This window comes from Schistocerca piceifrons, chromosome 6 (genome assembly GCF_021461385.2).
Source record: "Schistocerca piceifrons isolate TAMUIC-IGC-003096 chromosome 6, iqSchPice1.1, whole genome shotgun sequence".
Classification (NCBI taxonomy): domain Eukaryota; kingdom Metazoa; phylum Arthropoda; class Insecta; order Orthoptera; family Acrididae; genus Schistocerca; species Schistocerca piceifrons.
Window position 1 is genome coordinate 197,556,010 of NC_060143.1, and position 17,414 is coordinate 197,573,423.

General features: G+C 40.3%; 1 protein-coding gene across 2 annotated transcripts in view; it reads left to right on the top strand.

Annotated features, from left to right (window-relative positions):
- LOC124802747 (intraflagellar transport protein 56) overlaps positions 1-17,414 on the top strand; it is a 182,270-nt gene that overhangs the window by 141,650 nt on the left and 23,206 nt on the right. For both annotated transcript variants that reach the window (XM_047263731.1, XM_047263732.1), the window contains one exon: positions 16,957-17,065. In XM_047263731.1, coding sequence (XP_047119687.1) covers positions 16,957-17,065 — 109 coding nt within the window. The remainder of the gene's footprint in view (positions 1-16,956; positions 17,066-17,414) is intronic.

Consider the following 17,414-nt stretch of genomic DNA (forward strand, 5'->3'; position numbering starts at 1 on the left):
GCAATTCTCTAGCTCCCAAAATATGTGTGAATGCATTCATTTTTGATTGACAGAGATTCATCACAGCCAATCGGCTTGCAGCTCTAAACCTATCTATCCCGTGTATTTTACTTAGCACTGATCACAACATTAATATCATTTCAGAGCAGTTTATAAGTATACAATTTTAGAAATCCACTAATAGTGAAATAATCCCCTCTTTATATAGCTAAATTACCAGATCATGTTCCTCACTTTCCCAGTACCACAAACTTTTGAATTATGCATCACAAATTTTGCCTGGTATATATGCTTCTGTCACACTGTTCAGATACAAGTTCCCATGCTGTCATACACTCAGTTAATAGAAATGCAGATATTAACATATTGCATTACATCACATAATTCCCTTCATTCATCTGACAGTTAAAAACATTAAATTTGAAATAATTACGGAAAATATCACATCCACAGACAAAAATTAGTTATGAAAAATGCATCATTTTGAGTGCTTAAGGTTTCATGGCCTGTACAATAGTGGCACATCTCCACTGGAGCCATAAGTACTAGCACTTGGGCCTGTCCGAACATCTGTTATGAATGAACTGTGACTCAGTGTCTGTTTTATGCTACTTGTTATCATCAGATTTCTGTAGGAGTGGTGTATGGCACTACGCCACAAACTCCAGGAAAATTGCCCCAATTTATGTCAGTGTTGAGAAGCAGCTGAAATTGCTAAAATTGAACAAAAATCTGGGGCCCGATGGAATCTCTATCAGACCGAATTTGTAGCTGAGTTAGCCCCTCTTTTAACCATAGTATACAGAAAATCATTCAAACAAGAAAACCATAGCCAGTAGTTGGAACAAAACACGGGCTACACCCATCTACAAGAGGAATAGCAGAATTGATTCACAAAACTACAATACAATGTCCTGGACATTCATTTGTTGAAGAACCTTAGAAAATATTCTGAGCTCAAACGTTAATGAAGTACCTCAAACAGAATGATTTCCAGTACTGCCAACTAGCACGGATTGTGAGAACATCGATGACGTGAAACCAAATTTGCGCATTTCTCACATGACATCCTGAAAGCCATGGATCAGGTAGATGCAATATTTCTTGGCTTCCAAAGAGCCTTTTAATCAGTACCACATCCATGCTTATTATCAAAAGTATGATTGTACAGGGCATCCAGCAAAAATTGTGACTGGATTGTGGACTTTTTGGTATGGCAGACACATCATGTTATTAGGATGACTAGTTATTGACAGATGTTGAAGTAACTTGGGATGTGCCCCAGGTAGGTGTACTGGGATACCTGCTGTTCATGTTTTATAAAGTGACCTTGCAGAGTACATTAATAGTAACGTCAGATTTTTCATTGATGATGCAGTTATTAATAATGAAATACTATCTGTTAATAGTTGCACAAATATTCAGTCATGTCTTGATAAAATTTCAGAGTAGTACAAAGATTGTCAACTTGCTTTAAATGCTAAGGAATGTGAAATTGTGTACTTCACTAAACGAAAAACATAGTATCCTGTTATTTCAATATTATTGAGTTACAATTGTAATCAATCAATGGATACAAATATGTTGTTGTAACAATTCATAGTGATATTTAAATGGAACTACACTAGACTCTTGCTAATCCACCAATTCCTTACACATGCAGATGGGGATCAGTAGAAGTGCCAGATTGTTGAGTGTCTTAATTATAGTGTAAACACATAGAGATTATAATTTATTAAATCAAGAGGTACATCCATTTTCATAGAAACCTTAGTCCTGGAGTATGTACATATACAATAGTATCAATCTCTTACCATTAAATATCAGCTCCCCATCAGTCCTGATCAAAGCTGATACTTCTGTGTTAGTTGAAGATCAGGATTTTGAAAAAATTCCCAAATCTGTGATCAGTACCCTCAGTACCTTACAAACTTGACTTCAGTTAAATGGGTTGAATCTAAACATATCTAAGGCTCATATGATGCAGTTCAAAACCAAACAGTCAAAATGTGAGCAGAGTAAGTCTGTACACAACAACCAAGATTTAGAAGAAGTTGCCTCAGTCAAATTCTTAGGTTTAAATGTAGATAAAAATTTGAGGTGGCATGCACACATTGAATACCTAGCAAACAAACTGAGCAGCTTTGCATTTGCAATGCAAATATTATCAACTGCAACTGACATGGAGACATGAAAAGTATGGTAGCATATACGAGCTACTTCGAATCCATCATTAGGTATGGTATTGTTTTCTGGGGTAACTCGACAAACATAGTGCAGATACTAAAAATACCGAAAAAAATCATTCGAAATTTGTGCCTGCAAATCACAAAGAACCATGTTGACCATTATTTAGAAAACTTAAAATATTAACTCTGCCATCTTTATACATATATGAAATTATTATATTTTTGTACACCAGACATGAATTATTTGAGGGAAACCATTTTGTCCATTCACATGATACTAGAAATAAAGAATATTTTATGCTCTCCACCCACTGCCTCAGACTGTATGCCCAGGGACCTCAATAAATGGGAATGAAAATTTGTAATAAGTTAAAAGGAAACAATTTGATGCAGATGAATTTAGGTTCACTTAAAAGAAAGCTATATGACATACTGACACTGAAATGTTATTACTCAGTGGGTGAATTCATGCAGGACAAACTGGGAATTTGAGCTAGATACAATGTGTTACATATTCCAAGAAATATCCTTATAGTGTTATTAATTATTGTAGTGCTGTTATTTATTAACGTAAAAATCATTGTAACTGTATTATAAATTTTTGACATGTCTCCTGTATGAAAACCAAGTGGATTGCAAATGTATGTCATGAGATGAATAAAACACAATTCTCAAAATTTTAGTTGTTGTAGTGATGATACATGATGGCGTGCTTTAACAAACAATGGTTTTACAAGCATTACACCGATACTGCATATTTCTGATTGTTGCGTAATGTACTCCAGGAAGATGTTTGCAGCTTCAGCACCAGCAGTGTGAGACATCTTCATGTTCTCTCCTCCTACGTCCTTGTCTTCATCACTTTCACCATAACTTTCTTGTGTGCTTTTGATTATCTCCTTATCTGTTAAGTTTGATCATAAATAGTTGCTCGTCCAAGATTTTACTCAGCAGTGATGACTTTCTGCGAAGAACCTCACTTCAGCTTATCTCTAATTTCCAGTTCCTGCTTGATTTTTAGCATAATGTGTTTCATTTTAGTAGCCATTACACTGAACTGTAAAGAAAGCTACAATTTCAAACATGTGTAGCATTGTTTAATATTGTAATTAACTAACCACATTATTGCACATAATAATTCATTTCTGCTTGAGCAAGTGAAGGCTGATGTGAGCTGGATTACTGAGAGGCCATATTAGTGAGAGTTTAGTTTATAACATAGGCTTTGTTGTAGATGAAGCAGGTGGCAGGCTTCGGTTCATTGGTAGTGTACTAGTGAAATGCAGTCATTCTACAAAGGAAACTGCTTAGAAAACAGTTTTGTAACTCCTACTAGAATATTGCTCTAATCTCTGGGACTCATTCCAGATAGAATTAACAGGAGATATTGATTTCATACGAACAAGGGAAGCACAGATGGTCACAGGTTTATTTAACGGATGGGGGAGTACCAAGAATCAGATTAAAGAGGTGAATCTAAGAGTATACAACAACCCTCTATACACCACTCCCACAAATATTGCAAGCACTGGATTAGATTAATTACAGTGCACACACACGCTTTAAAAAATGTTCTTCCAATGGTCCATGTGTGAATGCAATGGGAAGAAACCCCAATTATTGGTGCAATAGGAATTACCCTCTGGCATACTCTTCACTGTGTAGTGATCTGGTGTAGCTGCGGGGAAACAAGAGTGAACATGAACAGTTCCGGATTGTCAGTATATGCTCGAGTCTTCTTAGGATGTTGTGAGGTTCGTCAGTAGTTTGGGAGATGTGTGATGTGCGGGGAAGCTGCAGATAAACCAGCAGTGAATATAAAATAGTTCTTTAGTAATTTATTAAATTTAAGTGACCTTCTGACTGCTCCTTTCCTCTGGCGCAGCCCAGTGTTCTCCCATAATATTCTATTGTTGCAGCAAGCAAGCGAGACACAGTATGTGGACAATACGTGCTGCTGTGGTGGTGGCGTGCTGATCTAGTGTCACAGACACGCCAGAACTGGGTCATCAGTGGCGGCTATAGCACCACACTTGGCTCTACTGAAGCACAGCACAGACAGCTGACAGTGTCTCCTGCTGCATTGCTGTCCAGAGTCTTAACTCTGAGCCGTTGGCTGCAAAGCGGCAGCAAATGGCTGGCAGACTTTGACAGTGACAAACAGCCCCCCAAAAGCGGTGGCAGAGTGTCAGATGCCGAGTCTTGAGCAGTCAGACAGTGCTCCTCAGATTGGGCCCCACAGTGGCAGTGGTAACGGCGACATATTTATAGTGAAGACTCCAAGGCTGCAATTGACAGTCTGTTGCTCAACTGGCTGTACATCTCAGGCTGGCTATGAGGGCTGCATCATACTTACAGCATAGACTCCGAGGCTGCATCAGTGGAACTTCGGGCAATTACTAACACAAGGCAGGCACAGTGTATGGCCCTGCTGAGCCAGTCATGACATACTCGGTTAAGCAGGGGTTTAACTGCAGCTGCTTGGTGCTGACTACTTGGAAGGTTGGAACAGGTTTGGTGACTGGCATCGGTCTGTAGTCATGTGGCAGTGTGTCAAATTTCAAATGCTTCCTGAAGTCCCAGGTTGCTGACACGCGGAAATGGCAGTACAGAAGCAGGCACATGACGAGGGGTACTTCAGTCAGAAGGACGGTTACTGTAGTTGCTGCTCCTCCAGATACAGCACTGGTACTGGCTGTGTCTGAGGCTGTTACAACAGCTTTTTGCAGAGTATGGCTGTAGATACAGCCAAGAGCAATGCTTTTAGTTCAAGTAGTTTATTCAAGGATGCCAGCAAAGATTTATTTGTGTGAATAGGAGTGTGTATAAAAATATGAATTGTATAAAAAATAATAGTACTAATACTTCTTGTATTACCCATTTCAATATACAGGTAAAATACACTTGCTAATATAATGGGTGGATCATGTAGCCACATTAACATGTTGTTGTTGTGGTCTTCAGTCCAGAGACTGGTTTGATGCAGCTCTCCATGCTACTCTATCCTGTGCAAGCTTCTTCATCTCCCAGTACCTACTGCAACCTACATCCTTCTGAATCTGTTTAGTGTATTCATCTCTTGTCCTCCCTCTACGATTTTTACCCTCCATGCTACCCTCCCATACTAAATTGGTGATCCCTTGATGCCTCAGAACATGTCCTACCAACCGATCCCTTCTTCTAGTCAAGTAGTGCCACAAATTTCTCTTCTCTTCAATTCTATTCAATACCTCTTCATTAGTTATGTGCTCTACCCATCTAATCTTCAGCATTCTTCTGTAGCACCACATTTCGAAAGCTTCTATGCTCTTCTTGTCTAAACTACACTCCTGGAAATTGAAATAAGAACACCGTGAAATCATTGTCCCAGGAAGGGGAAACTTTACTGACACATTCCTGGGGTCAGATACATCACATGAGCAACTGACAGAACCACAGGCACATAGACATAGGCAACAGAGCATGCACAATGTCGGCACTAGTACAGTGTATATCCACCTTTCGCAGCAATGCAGGCTGCTATTCTCCCATGGAGACGATCGTAGAGATGCTGGATGTAGTCCTGTGGAACGGCTTGCCATGCCATATCCACCTGGCGCCTCAGTTGGACCAGCATTCGTGCTGGACGTGCAGACCTCGTGAGACGACGCTTCATCCAGTCCCAAACACGCTCAACGGGGGACAGATCCGGAGATCTTGCTGGCCAGGGTAGTTGACTTACACCTTCTAGAGCACGTTGGGTGGCACGGGATACATGCGGACGTGCATTGTCCTGTTGGAACAGCAAGTTCCCTTGCCGGTCTAGGAATGGTAGAACGATGGGTTCGATGACGGTTTGGATGTACCGCACACTATTCAGTGTCCCCTCGACGATCATCAGTGGTGTACGGCCAGTGTAGGAGATCGCTCCCCACACCATGATGCCTGGTGTTGGCCCTGTGTGCCTCGGTCGTATGCAGTCCTGATTGTGGCGCTCACCTGCACGGCGCCAAACACGCATACGACCATCATTGGCACCAAGGCAGAAGCGACTCTCATCGCTGAAGACGACACGTCTCCATTCGTCCCTCCATTCACGCCTGTCGCGACACCACTGGAGGCGGGCTGCACGATGTTGGGGCGTGAGCGGAAGACGGCCTAACGGTGTGCGGGACCGTAGCCCAGCTTCATGGAGACGGTTGCGAATGGTCCTCGCCGATACCCCAGGAGCAACAGTGTCCCTAATTTGCTGGGAAGTGGTGGTGCGGTCCCCTACGGCACTGCGTAGGATCCTACGGTCTTGGCGTGCATCCGTGCGTCGCTGCGGTCCGGTCCCAGGTCGACGGGCACGTGCACCTTCCGCCGACCACTGGCGACAACATCGATGTACTGTGGAGACCTCACGCCCCACGTGTTGAGCAATTCGGCGGTACGTCCACCCGGCCTCCCGCATGCCCACTATACGCCCTCGCTCAAAGTCCGTCAACTGCACATACGGTTCACGTCCACGCTGTCGCGGCATGCTACCAGTGTTAAAGACTGCGATGGAGCTCCGTATGCCACGGCAAACTGGCTGACACTGACGGCGGCGGTGCACAAATGCTGCGCAGCTAGCGCCATTCGACGGCCAACACCGCGGTTCCTGGTGTGTCCGCTGTGCCGTGCGTGTGATCATTGCTTGTACAGCCCTCTCGCAGTGTCCGGAGCAAGTATGGTGGGTCTGACACACCGGTGTCAATGTGTTCTTTTTTCCATTTCCAGGAGTGTATTTATCGTCCATGTTTCACTTCCATACATGGCTACACTCCATACAAATACTTTCAGAAACGACTTCCTGACACTGAAATCTATACTCGATGTTAACAAATTTCTCTTCTTCAGAAACGCTTTCCTTGCCATTGCCAGTCTACATTTTATATCCTTTCTACTTCGACCATCATCAGTTATTTTGCTCCCCAAATAGCAAAACACATTTACTACTTTAAGTGTCTCATTTCCTAATCTAATTCTCGCAGCATCACCCGATTTAGTTTAACTACATTCCAATATCCTCATTTTGCTTTTGTTGATGTTCATCTTATATCCTCCTTTCAAGACACTGTCCATTCCGCTCAGCTGCTCTTCCAGGTCCTCTGCTGTCTCTGTCAGAATTACAATGTCATCAGCGATCTTCAAAGTTTTTATTTTTCTCTATGGATTTTAATTCCTACTCCCAATTTTTCTTTTGTTTCCTTTGCTGCTTGCTCATTATACAGATTGAATAACATCGGGGATAGGCTACAACCCTGTCTCAATCCCTTCCCAACCACTGCTTCCCTTTCATGTCCCTTGACTCTTATAACCACCATCTGCTTTCTGTACAAATTGTAAATAGCCTTTCGCTCCCTGTATTTTACCCCTGCCACCTTCAGAATTTGAAAGACAGTATTCCAGTCAAAATTGTCAAAAGCTTTCTCTAAGACTACAAATGCTAGAAACATAGGTTTTCCGTAATATATTTTCTAAGATATGTCATAGGGTCAGTATTGCCTCATGGGTTCCAACATTGCTACGGAATCCAAACTGATCTTCCCCTAGGTCGGCTTCTACAGTTTTTCCATTCGTCTGTACAGAATTCGTGTTTGTATTTTGCAGCTCTGACTTATTAAACAGATAGTTCGGTAATTTTGACATCTGTCAACACCTGCTTTCTTTAGGATTGGAATTATTATATTCTTCTTGAAGTCTGAGGGTATTTCACCTGTATCATACATTTTGTAAGGCCTGGCTATCCCAAGGCTGTCAGTAGTTCTAATGGAATGTTGTCTACTCCCGGGGCCATGTTTCGACTCAGGTCTTTCAGTGCTCTGTCAAACTCTTCACGCAGTATCATGTCTCCTATTTCATCTTCATCTACATTCTCTTCCATTTCTATAATATTGTCCTCAAGAACATCACCCTTGTATAGATCCTGTAAATACTCCTTCCACCTGGCTGCTTCATTTACTGCATTTTTATATTTTCTCCTTTCATCAATTAAAGTCAATATCTCTTCTGTTACCCAAGGATTTCTATTAGCCCTTGTCTTTTTACCTACTTGATCCTCTGCTACCTTCACTATTTCATCTCTCAAAGCTACCCATTCTTCTTCTACTGTATTCCTGTCCCCCATTCTTGTCATTCGTTCCCTAACACTCTCCCTGAAGCTCTCTACAACCTCTGGTTCTTTCAGTTTATCCAGGTCCCATCTCCTCAAATTCCCACCTTTTTGCAGTTTCTTCAGCTTTAATATACAGTTCATAACCAAATGATTGTGGTCAGAGTCCACAACTGCCCCTGGAAATGTCTTACAATTTAAAACCTGGTTCCTGAATCTCTGTCTTACCATTATATAATCAATCTGAGACCTTCCAGTATCTCCAGGCTTCTCCCATGTATATAACCTTCTTTTATGATTCTTGAACCAAGTGTTAGCTATGATTAAGTTATGCTCTGTGCAAAATTCTACCAGGCGGCTCCCTCTTTCATTCCTTACTCCCATTCCATATTCACCTACTATGTTTCCTTCTCTTCCTTTTCCTACTACCAAGTTCCTGTCACCGATGACTATTAAATTTTCATCTCCCTTCACTATCTGAATAATTTATTTTATCTCATCATACATTTCATCAATCTCTTTGTCATCTGCGGAGCTAGTTGGCATATAAACTTGTACTACTGTGGTAGGCGTGGGCTTCGTATCTATCTTGGCCACAATAATGCGTTCACTATGCTGTTTGTAGTAGCTTACCCACATTCCTATTTTCCTATTCATTATTAAACCTACTCCTGCATTACGCCTATTTGATTTTATATTTATAACCCTGTATTCACCTGACCAGAAGTCTTGTTCCTCCTGCAACCAAAGTTCACTAATTCTCACTATATCTAACTTTAACCTATCCATTTCCCTGTTTAAATTTTCTAACCTACCTGCCCAATTAAGGGATCTGTCATTCTACACTCCGATCTGTAGAACGTCACAACGTCGCAACAAATAACTTGCTAAATAAGATGCCATATCAATGAATTACTGGGCTTTTAACCACACAGAGATAACCCAAATACATGATTTGTCCTTGATTTCTCAAAATCACTCGAAGTTAATGCTGCTTCTGCACATTCCAAAACTGTGACCATATTCTGTAATGTAATTCAGCATTAAAGGTAACTAGTCTAAGCGTTGAGTCATCAACTTTTCTAGCTTTTGGAGGAATCCTTTATCGAGCTACAGTATTCATACACAAGCATACATATGTGTCTATGCCCCCCCCTCCGCACACGCTCACATGCACAGAGCATTATTGTGCCAAATGGGAATGCACCTTCCCAGACTTCAGTTTGGCAATAGCTGTGGGTGGTGATCTGTATCAGGTGGAGGGAGCAGGGTAGCAGGATATGGGTTGGGGAAGAGTGGCTGATGGCTCAGACGGAGGCCGTGGGTGTACAACATAGGAATCCAGAAGGGAGAGGCAGCAGGTGTATGGGGTAGACATGCGACACATATGCACATGAACCAGTGAATTCATGCAGTGTACTGTGACGATGATGTGGGGTGGGGGGTAGATTGGGAAGTGGTGACAGACCAGAGGAAAGGGAAACTGTTGGAAAGAGGATGTGGATGCAGGGGATTAGTGAACATTGAGAGTAGCTGTAATACAGAAAGAAAGGACATGTTTCAAGGATAACTCCCATCTATGTAACTCAGTGAAGCTGGTGCTGGTGGGGAGGACCAGATGGCACGGGCTGTGAAGCAGCCATTTAAATCAAGCATATCACACTCAGCATCTCTTTCTCTCACTGGGTGGTCAATTTTGCTCTCATTCATTGGGATGGAGAATTATTTGATGGTTAAGACCATATAAACTGCTGTACATAAATTACCGCAGAGCTGGTATATGGTGTAGCTGCTGTTACAGGTGGCCTTTGATGGGATAAGATAAGCCTGTTGCAGTAGCCACCAGAAAGATCGCGGGAGGCGCACATCGGCACGGCGCATCACGGACAGTAGTTGCCGCAAGTAGAGTCCCGTCCACCAGAGGGCACGCGAGAATTCGGATGCAACCCTGCCCAAGCAGGGCCAGCAGCCTTCACCACTTTCACTAGTCACCCATACAAACTGAAGATGGCATCAGACCCAAGCAACAGGCATATTGGTGTTGACGTGAGCAATAACTTGGCAGATGACTACAACCTGCAACCTCGATAGCTGCAGGGGGCCTCCTCCTTATCTCAGATCTGGCACCCTGACAGACTTGCTGAGTGCACATAGGACTTCTTTCCAGCCCTGGATGTTATTTCCCTAATGAAATCCATAATTCACCTAAAATTGAAGCTCCCAACAACTAGCAAACCCCTGCCCCCATATGCCTGCTCAAATCCTGCTGCAGCAGTGGCCGCTTGTAAGGTGAATGGGCGATGTCAGATGCCAGTCCCCATATGCACCCTCCACCTCGAGCGATGTGAGTAGATTAGAGCTTAATTGTATAGATAAAAAATCTACTCACCAAGTGGTGGCAGGAGAGCACACATACATAGGTACTGAAATTTGCAGGCCTTCAGAGCCAGTGACTCCTTTTTCTGGAAGAAGGCTGAAGGGGAAGGAAGAGGAGTAAAGAAAAAGGACTGGTGAGATTTAGGAAATGGAGAGGGTATGGAAAAGTCACCCAGGACCCCAGGTCAGGGGGAACTTATCAGATAGGATGGGAAGGGAAGACCTATTGTTGGGGACTTGACCAGATGAAATTTGCAAATCTGAGAGCTTCAAGGTGGAAGATAGGGTAATCTGCAAGGCAGATATTACCAATAAAACATAGTGTATGTGTTAATAAGAACAGTAAGCTAAGTGTACTGTATGTGGTAGAGGTGGCGGACAGATAGAAGGTTAGAAAACAAAAAGATAGTGAGGAAAGGAATAATTAATGAGAAGATATGCTGAAACCAAAGAAATTAATATAAATTAAGGCCAGGTGGGTGGGGTGAACTGAGAACATGTTGTAATTTCAGTTCCCTCGTGCGGAGTTCTGGGAAGTACCACTGTTGTACTTAACCAATGGGAATGTGTAATTGAGGGTCTACAACAGCTGCCAGACACCTCTACATACAGCATCTGCCATCAAGATCCCATCCCTGTGATACAAATTGACCTACAGTCCCCTCTTAAAACCTCAGGTCCAAGGACAAACAGCTCAAGCCATAGAACTTCTTACCCCACCCAAACCACACACCCCCGCCTTTTACCTTCTTCCTAATATCCACAAACCCAATCACATTGGCTGGCTTCAAACACTGTCTTCAAACACCCACCAAAAGTATACCTGCCTTAGTTGATCAATAAGTGCAACCTATAGTACAAGGACTTCCCTCCTATATTGAAGACACAAACCATTTCCTAGATCATCTGAAATCTGTGGCCATCCCTCTACCACCACACACCTTGCTTGTCACTCTTGATGACACCTTCCCCTATACCAGTGTCCCCCATATACACAGTCTGACTGCTGATGAACATTTCCTGAGTCAGTATCCACATGATTTGAAACCTATGACATCCTTCCTGCTCACCTCAATCAACTTTGTACTTACCAAGAACTACTTTACCTTTCAGAGGAAGACATGCAGACAGATCAAGGGCACAGCCATGGCAAGCAGGATGGCTCCTTCCTATGCCAACCTATTCATGGGTCTCTTGGAGGAGGCTTTCCTGGGACCCATAAGCCTTCAGCTCTTTGTCTGGTTTAGATACACTGATGACATTTTTGCCATATGGTCTCATGGTGAGGTTGACCTTTTAAAATCCTTGGAGTTTTTAAATACATTCTCCAAACTAAATTTCACAGGATCCTTTTCAGATTCTCATGCCACTTTCGGTGATGTTGACCTCATCCTCACTAGGGGTCAGCTACACACTTCTGTTCACATTAAACCTACTAATAAACAACAGTACTTACATTTTGACAGTTGCCATCCTCTCCATGTCAATTGATTCCTCCCATGAAGCCTTGCCATTCGAGGTAAACATATTTGTTCAGATGGAGACACTTTACAGCACCAGCCTAGTTCAGAACCAGAATTCGCGGGCCATTACATCCAGTCCTGGTACTACTGATTCCTCCGGAAAATGGCTTAGGAGTACACCTCTTGTCACTTAGCCTGGTTATGAGTGTATTAATCAGCATCTTCAACAAAGCTATGACTTCCTAAAATCATGCCCTGAAATGAAATCCACTCTGTCTAACATTTTGCCCACTACACATAGAACAGCTTTTCATCACGCTCCCAATCTCTATAATATTCTCATCAGACTCTATGCTCCTTCTGGATCCATTTACACACTCTACAGTTCCTACCCCTATGACTATCACTGCAGTAACACTTGCCCTCCTACTGTACCTTTATCAGCCCTGTAACTGGCAAAGCTTATACTATTAAATAGAGAGCCACCTGTGAAACAATACATGTCGTGTACCGGCTGTTATGTAGACACTGTTTGGCCTTTTACATTGACATGACCACCACCAAGTTATCAGTCAGTATGAACGGGCATAGGCAGTGTGTGTATACTGGCAGCACACAATATCCTCTTGCAGAGCATGCTCTACAACATGACAATCATGACCTCTGTGCCTGTTTCACCACACGTGCCATATGGATTCTTTCCCCAGACACTAGTTTTTCAGAACTCTACAGATGGGAATTGGCATTACAGCACTTCCTTGGTTCTCATCACCCACATGGCCTTAATTTAGATTAATTTCTTCAGTCTCAGCATTTCTTCTCAGTAACTATTCTTTTCTTCAGTCCCTTTGAGTTTTCCATACCTTTTATTTTTTAAGCTGTCTATTTATCCCTACCACCGCTAGCACATAAAATGATTTAACTTTCCGCTCTTATTAACTCATGCACAACATTTTGTCATTAGTCTTTATCTTGAGTATCACACTATTTTCCACATTTAAGCTCTCAGGTTTGCAAATCATGTCTGGTGTGGTCCCCAACAAACAGTCTTTCCTTCTCATCGTGTCTGGTAAGTCTCCTCTGATAAAAGCACTCTGTGTGGCTTTTCCAAACTCTTCCAACTTCCTAAACTTCACCAGTCCTTTTCCTTCACCCCTCTTTCATTACCTTGAACTCTTCTGCCGGAAGATGTCAGGGGAGTAATTGCTTGAATGCAGTGTTACAACTAGACTTTGCTTCCTGCCTGTCTGAGCTGAACCACTGCAAAGCACTTTCGCTGATTTCATACATCTATAATTTGTGAATAAGTAAGGAGTGCTTCATTGAATCAAATGCGTTTGTCAGGTCTCGGAATACCCTTAGCTAATGTGGAGCATATCTTTTGAGTAAATAAACTGAAGGTATTTACAATGTTCTTTCCTGTGCTTGGAAGACAAACTGTTTTTTTTTATTTAAATTATGCCATTTATTATAGCAAAATTTTGAATTTGTTTTGCTTTTCAAACACTTTAGAGTTCCATTTGAGCGGCCAAAATGCAAAAATGTTTGTAACTGACTTTTAAAAATCATGTCCTAGTATTTTATCTTGGATTCATGAAATATTATGTGTGATCCTAGAGAGAGGTGTGCAGTTGTAAGATTGTTTACCTACAGCAAACAGTTATTAAGAATAGAATTGCTTGGGCTTCTACTGCCAGAGCCTGTTGTACAGGTCATACTGTTGAAAATTATTACTGGTGAAACCAATATTTCAACCAAAGTTACAGTCACTGAAACTTACTCGCCCCCCCCCCCCCCCCCCGCCCCTGTCAGTAATAGTTTTACCCAGAAAACTTTGTGTCAACTTATTAACAAATTGGTGTAAAATGTTAATTGACTGAGATGACAGTTTCTATTTTGAGATTTGATTGATTGATTGATTGATTTCTTTATTAATCCATGTAACAATTTACATTGTGTGGATTTCGTCAGCAAAATCATATACAATACAATATACCTACAATTATACACATAAAATTAGTATTTACACACATTTTTGAGGTATCTTAAATTAGTTTTATATCCTTGTGTAATTTGTAATTTTCTTATAGTACTGTACAATTTTTGATTACATATCAAAATTATTTCCTCATGTATTACAATGCAGGCTACTTTAATTACACTACATGTTTTAATTCAGATAGTCCGTTACTGCGTAATAACTTTTATTTAGTACAAAAAATTTTAGTTTTGTTTTGAACTGTCTGATTGTGTCAATATCTTTTATTTTTTGGGGTAATTTATTATATAATTTAACAGCATTGTAGAACAAGCTCTGCTGAGTTTTAACTTTATTTTTCCTCTCTAGATGCAGATTGAATTGGTTTCTAGTTTCATAGCTGTGTACTAATGAATTTTTCATATAGCAGTCAATATTTTTTTTTACATACATAACACTTTGAAAAATGTATTCACAGGGGACAGTTAGGATTTCCAGCTTTTGGAAATGTTCAAGGCAGTGAGCCCTACTGCCACTCTTGGTTATTATACGAATTGCTCTTTTTTGTAATTTGAAAACTATTTTAATATTTTTACTGTTGACTCCCCAAAATATTATTCCATAGGTAATAACAGAGTGGATATAAGAAAAATATACAGATCTGACACATGTAGTATCACAAACTGCAGTCAGAATTCTCAGAGCATAGCATGCTGTAGCGATTCTGTTACTAAGTATTTTAATATGTTCTTCCCACTTTAACTGACTATCAACATGCATACCAAGAAATTTTGTGTAGTCTACACATTCTATAGTTTCATTGTTTAACTTAAAGTTGTTAAAGTGTGGTTTTTTGCAGACATAGAAGTTAACAGCATTTGTTTTTTTAAGATTTAGTGTTAGTTTATTATTGGATGCCCACTCACGTACACTGTTTAGTGTTTGTTCGGCTTTTTCTTTTAGTGCATCTGGTGATTTGTCACTGATTAGAACATTTGAGTCATCTGCAAACAATATTGTTTGTCCATGCTTGATGCTCTGTGGGAAGTCGTTTATGTAAATGAGGAATAGTACTGGGCCAAGGACACTACCCTGTGGGACACCTATATTTACATAATTTGGGTCTGAAGTATACTTTACAATATAGTTTGAGCAACTTGAAATATGTGAGATTTCAGTTATCTGTCTTCTATTTTTTAGGTATGACTGGAACCACTTTTTCACAAGTCCCCTAATTCCAAGTTCATCTAACTTATTTAACAATATGTTGTGGTCTACTGTATCAAACGCTTTAGTTAGATCAAGAAATATACCTGTTGTGTAGTTCCCTTTATCTAATGCTTCTAGAATGTGTTTTGTGAGGTGTGCTGTTGCTGATTCTGTGCTTTTCCCTGATCGAAATCCAAACTGGTCAACAGACAGTAAGTTGTATTTATTTAAATAATTGATTAGCCTATCTTTCATAATAGTTTCTAATATTTTTGCAAAGCATGATAGTAGAGAAATTGGCCTATAATTTTCAATTATTCCTGCATCACCTTTTTTGAAGAGAGGTAGTAATTTCGCATATCTTAAATAGTCTGGAAAGTAGCCCTGCTTGAAAGATTGATTTATAATATCAACTAAAGGTGGAAGTAGGCTCTTGATACATTCCTTAATTATAAAAATGGGGACTTCATCCAGACCAGCTGAGTTTTTGTTTTTCAGTTTGCTGACTGCTTTATAGACTTCTTCCTGTGTTGTAGGGAATAACACCATTGAGTGTGATACACCATTATTTGGCTTTTTGACCTGAGGGGCTGTTAGTAAATTTTCCTGTAATTTTATTCCTATGCTACTAAAATAATCATTTATATAGTTTGCCAAATATATTGGGTCTTTTATTAGAGTCCCTTCCTCTTTGATTTTCAAGTTTGACAGATTCATTTTCCTGGTACCAGTTTCCTGCTTCACAATCTTCCATACTGCCTTATTTTTGTTTTCAGCAGAGTGCACTATTTTTGAGTTATGAGCTCTCTTTGCTGCAAACAATATTTTCCTATATGTTTTCCTATATCTTTTATAAAAGAGTGAGAAAGCGGGATTAGTTTGGCTGTGTTTAATGGAGCTCAGGTACTTTAGTGTTTCAGATGATTTTTTGATTCCTTTTGTGACCCACTTGCTTTTTCCTGCTGTTGGTAGTGGACATAATACTTTAAGAAATGTTTCTTCAAAATTTAATTTAAACAATGTCATGAAATTTTTGAATTTTTCATTTGCATCTACCTCTGAGTATACTGAGTCCCATGTTTGTCCTGCTATCTGTTTGGCAAACTCATGTCTATTTTTTTTTTTTTTTTAAATTCGTCTGTAAATATGCATTTTCTTTGTTTCTTCTGGAGCCACTTTTATATTAATGATTTGAGCTGAGTGATCAGATAATCCTAGCTCTGCTACCACCACCTCACAGTTTTCTTTGCCTAAATCTGTTAATACCTGATCAACAGCTGTCTTTCTGCCCAGTTTACTCCTGTGAGAATCAAGGCTGACATAGAAGAGAAGCAAATAGTAACTAGAATTTCTACAGATATACACAAACACAGACAAACACAATTTTTTTCCCATGATTGACATAAGAGGTAAAGTGACACCCACAACTACAAAATCTTGCAGGCCCTCAGCAAAGATTTTAAAGTTGTGTAGTAGTAAGGGGCATCGTCACATTAATTCCAGTTTCATTAAGGCTTTATTGGAATGTCAGCTATGTTTCTAATAGATGCATCACATATCTGATGTGTTACCAGACTTGTGTGTCCCTCAATAGATATTACTTATTTACCTTATTTTTTGTTCCAGGCAAAGGCAGCAACTGGCAGCTACAAAGAAGCAGAAGAAATATTTCTTTTGATAAAGAATGAAAAGTTTAAAGATGAATATGTTTATATCAGCCATTTAGCCAGGTGCTGTAAGTGTTCTTTTTTTTTTTTTTTTTTTTTTTTTTTTTTCTCTCCTCCAAATATTCTTAGTGTACAGCAAATTTAAATTTAATTTTTCCATGTAACTATTGTTTTATAGAATCCTTTTTTCTAAATTTCCCTTTATTTCTCAATGGTTCAAGGCACGTGCGAGATGTATGAGAAAAGTAAGAGACTGATTTTTCATCTACCAAAGCTTTTATTTATTTATTTACTTTTTATTTGTTTCCAAACAACAATATTGCCCCCTCAAAGTAGTTCCCGTCAGCTGCTGTACACTGGTAGAGCCATCGTTCTAGTCTTGCGAGTAGTGCTAAAAGGCTTTCACTGGTAGGGCTT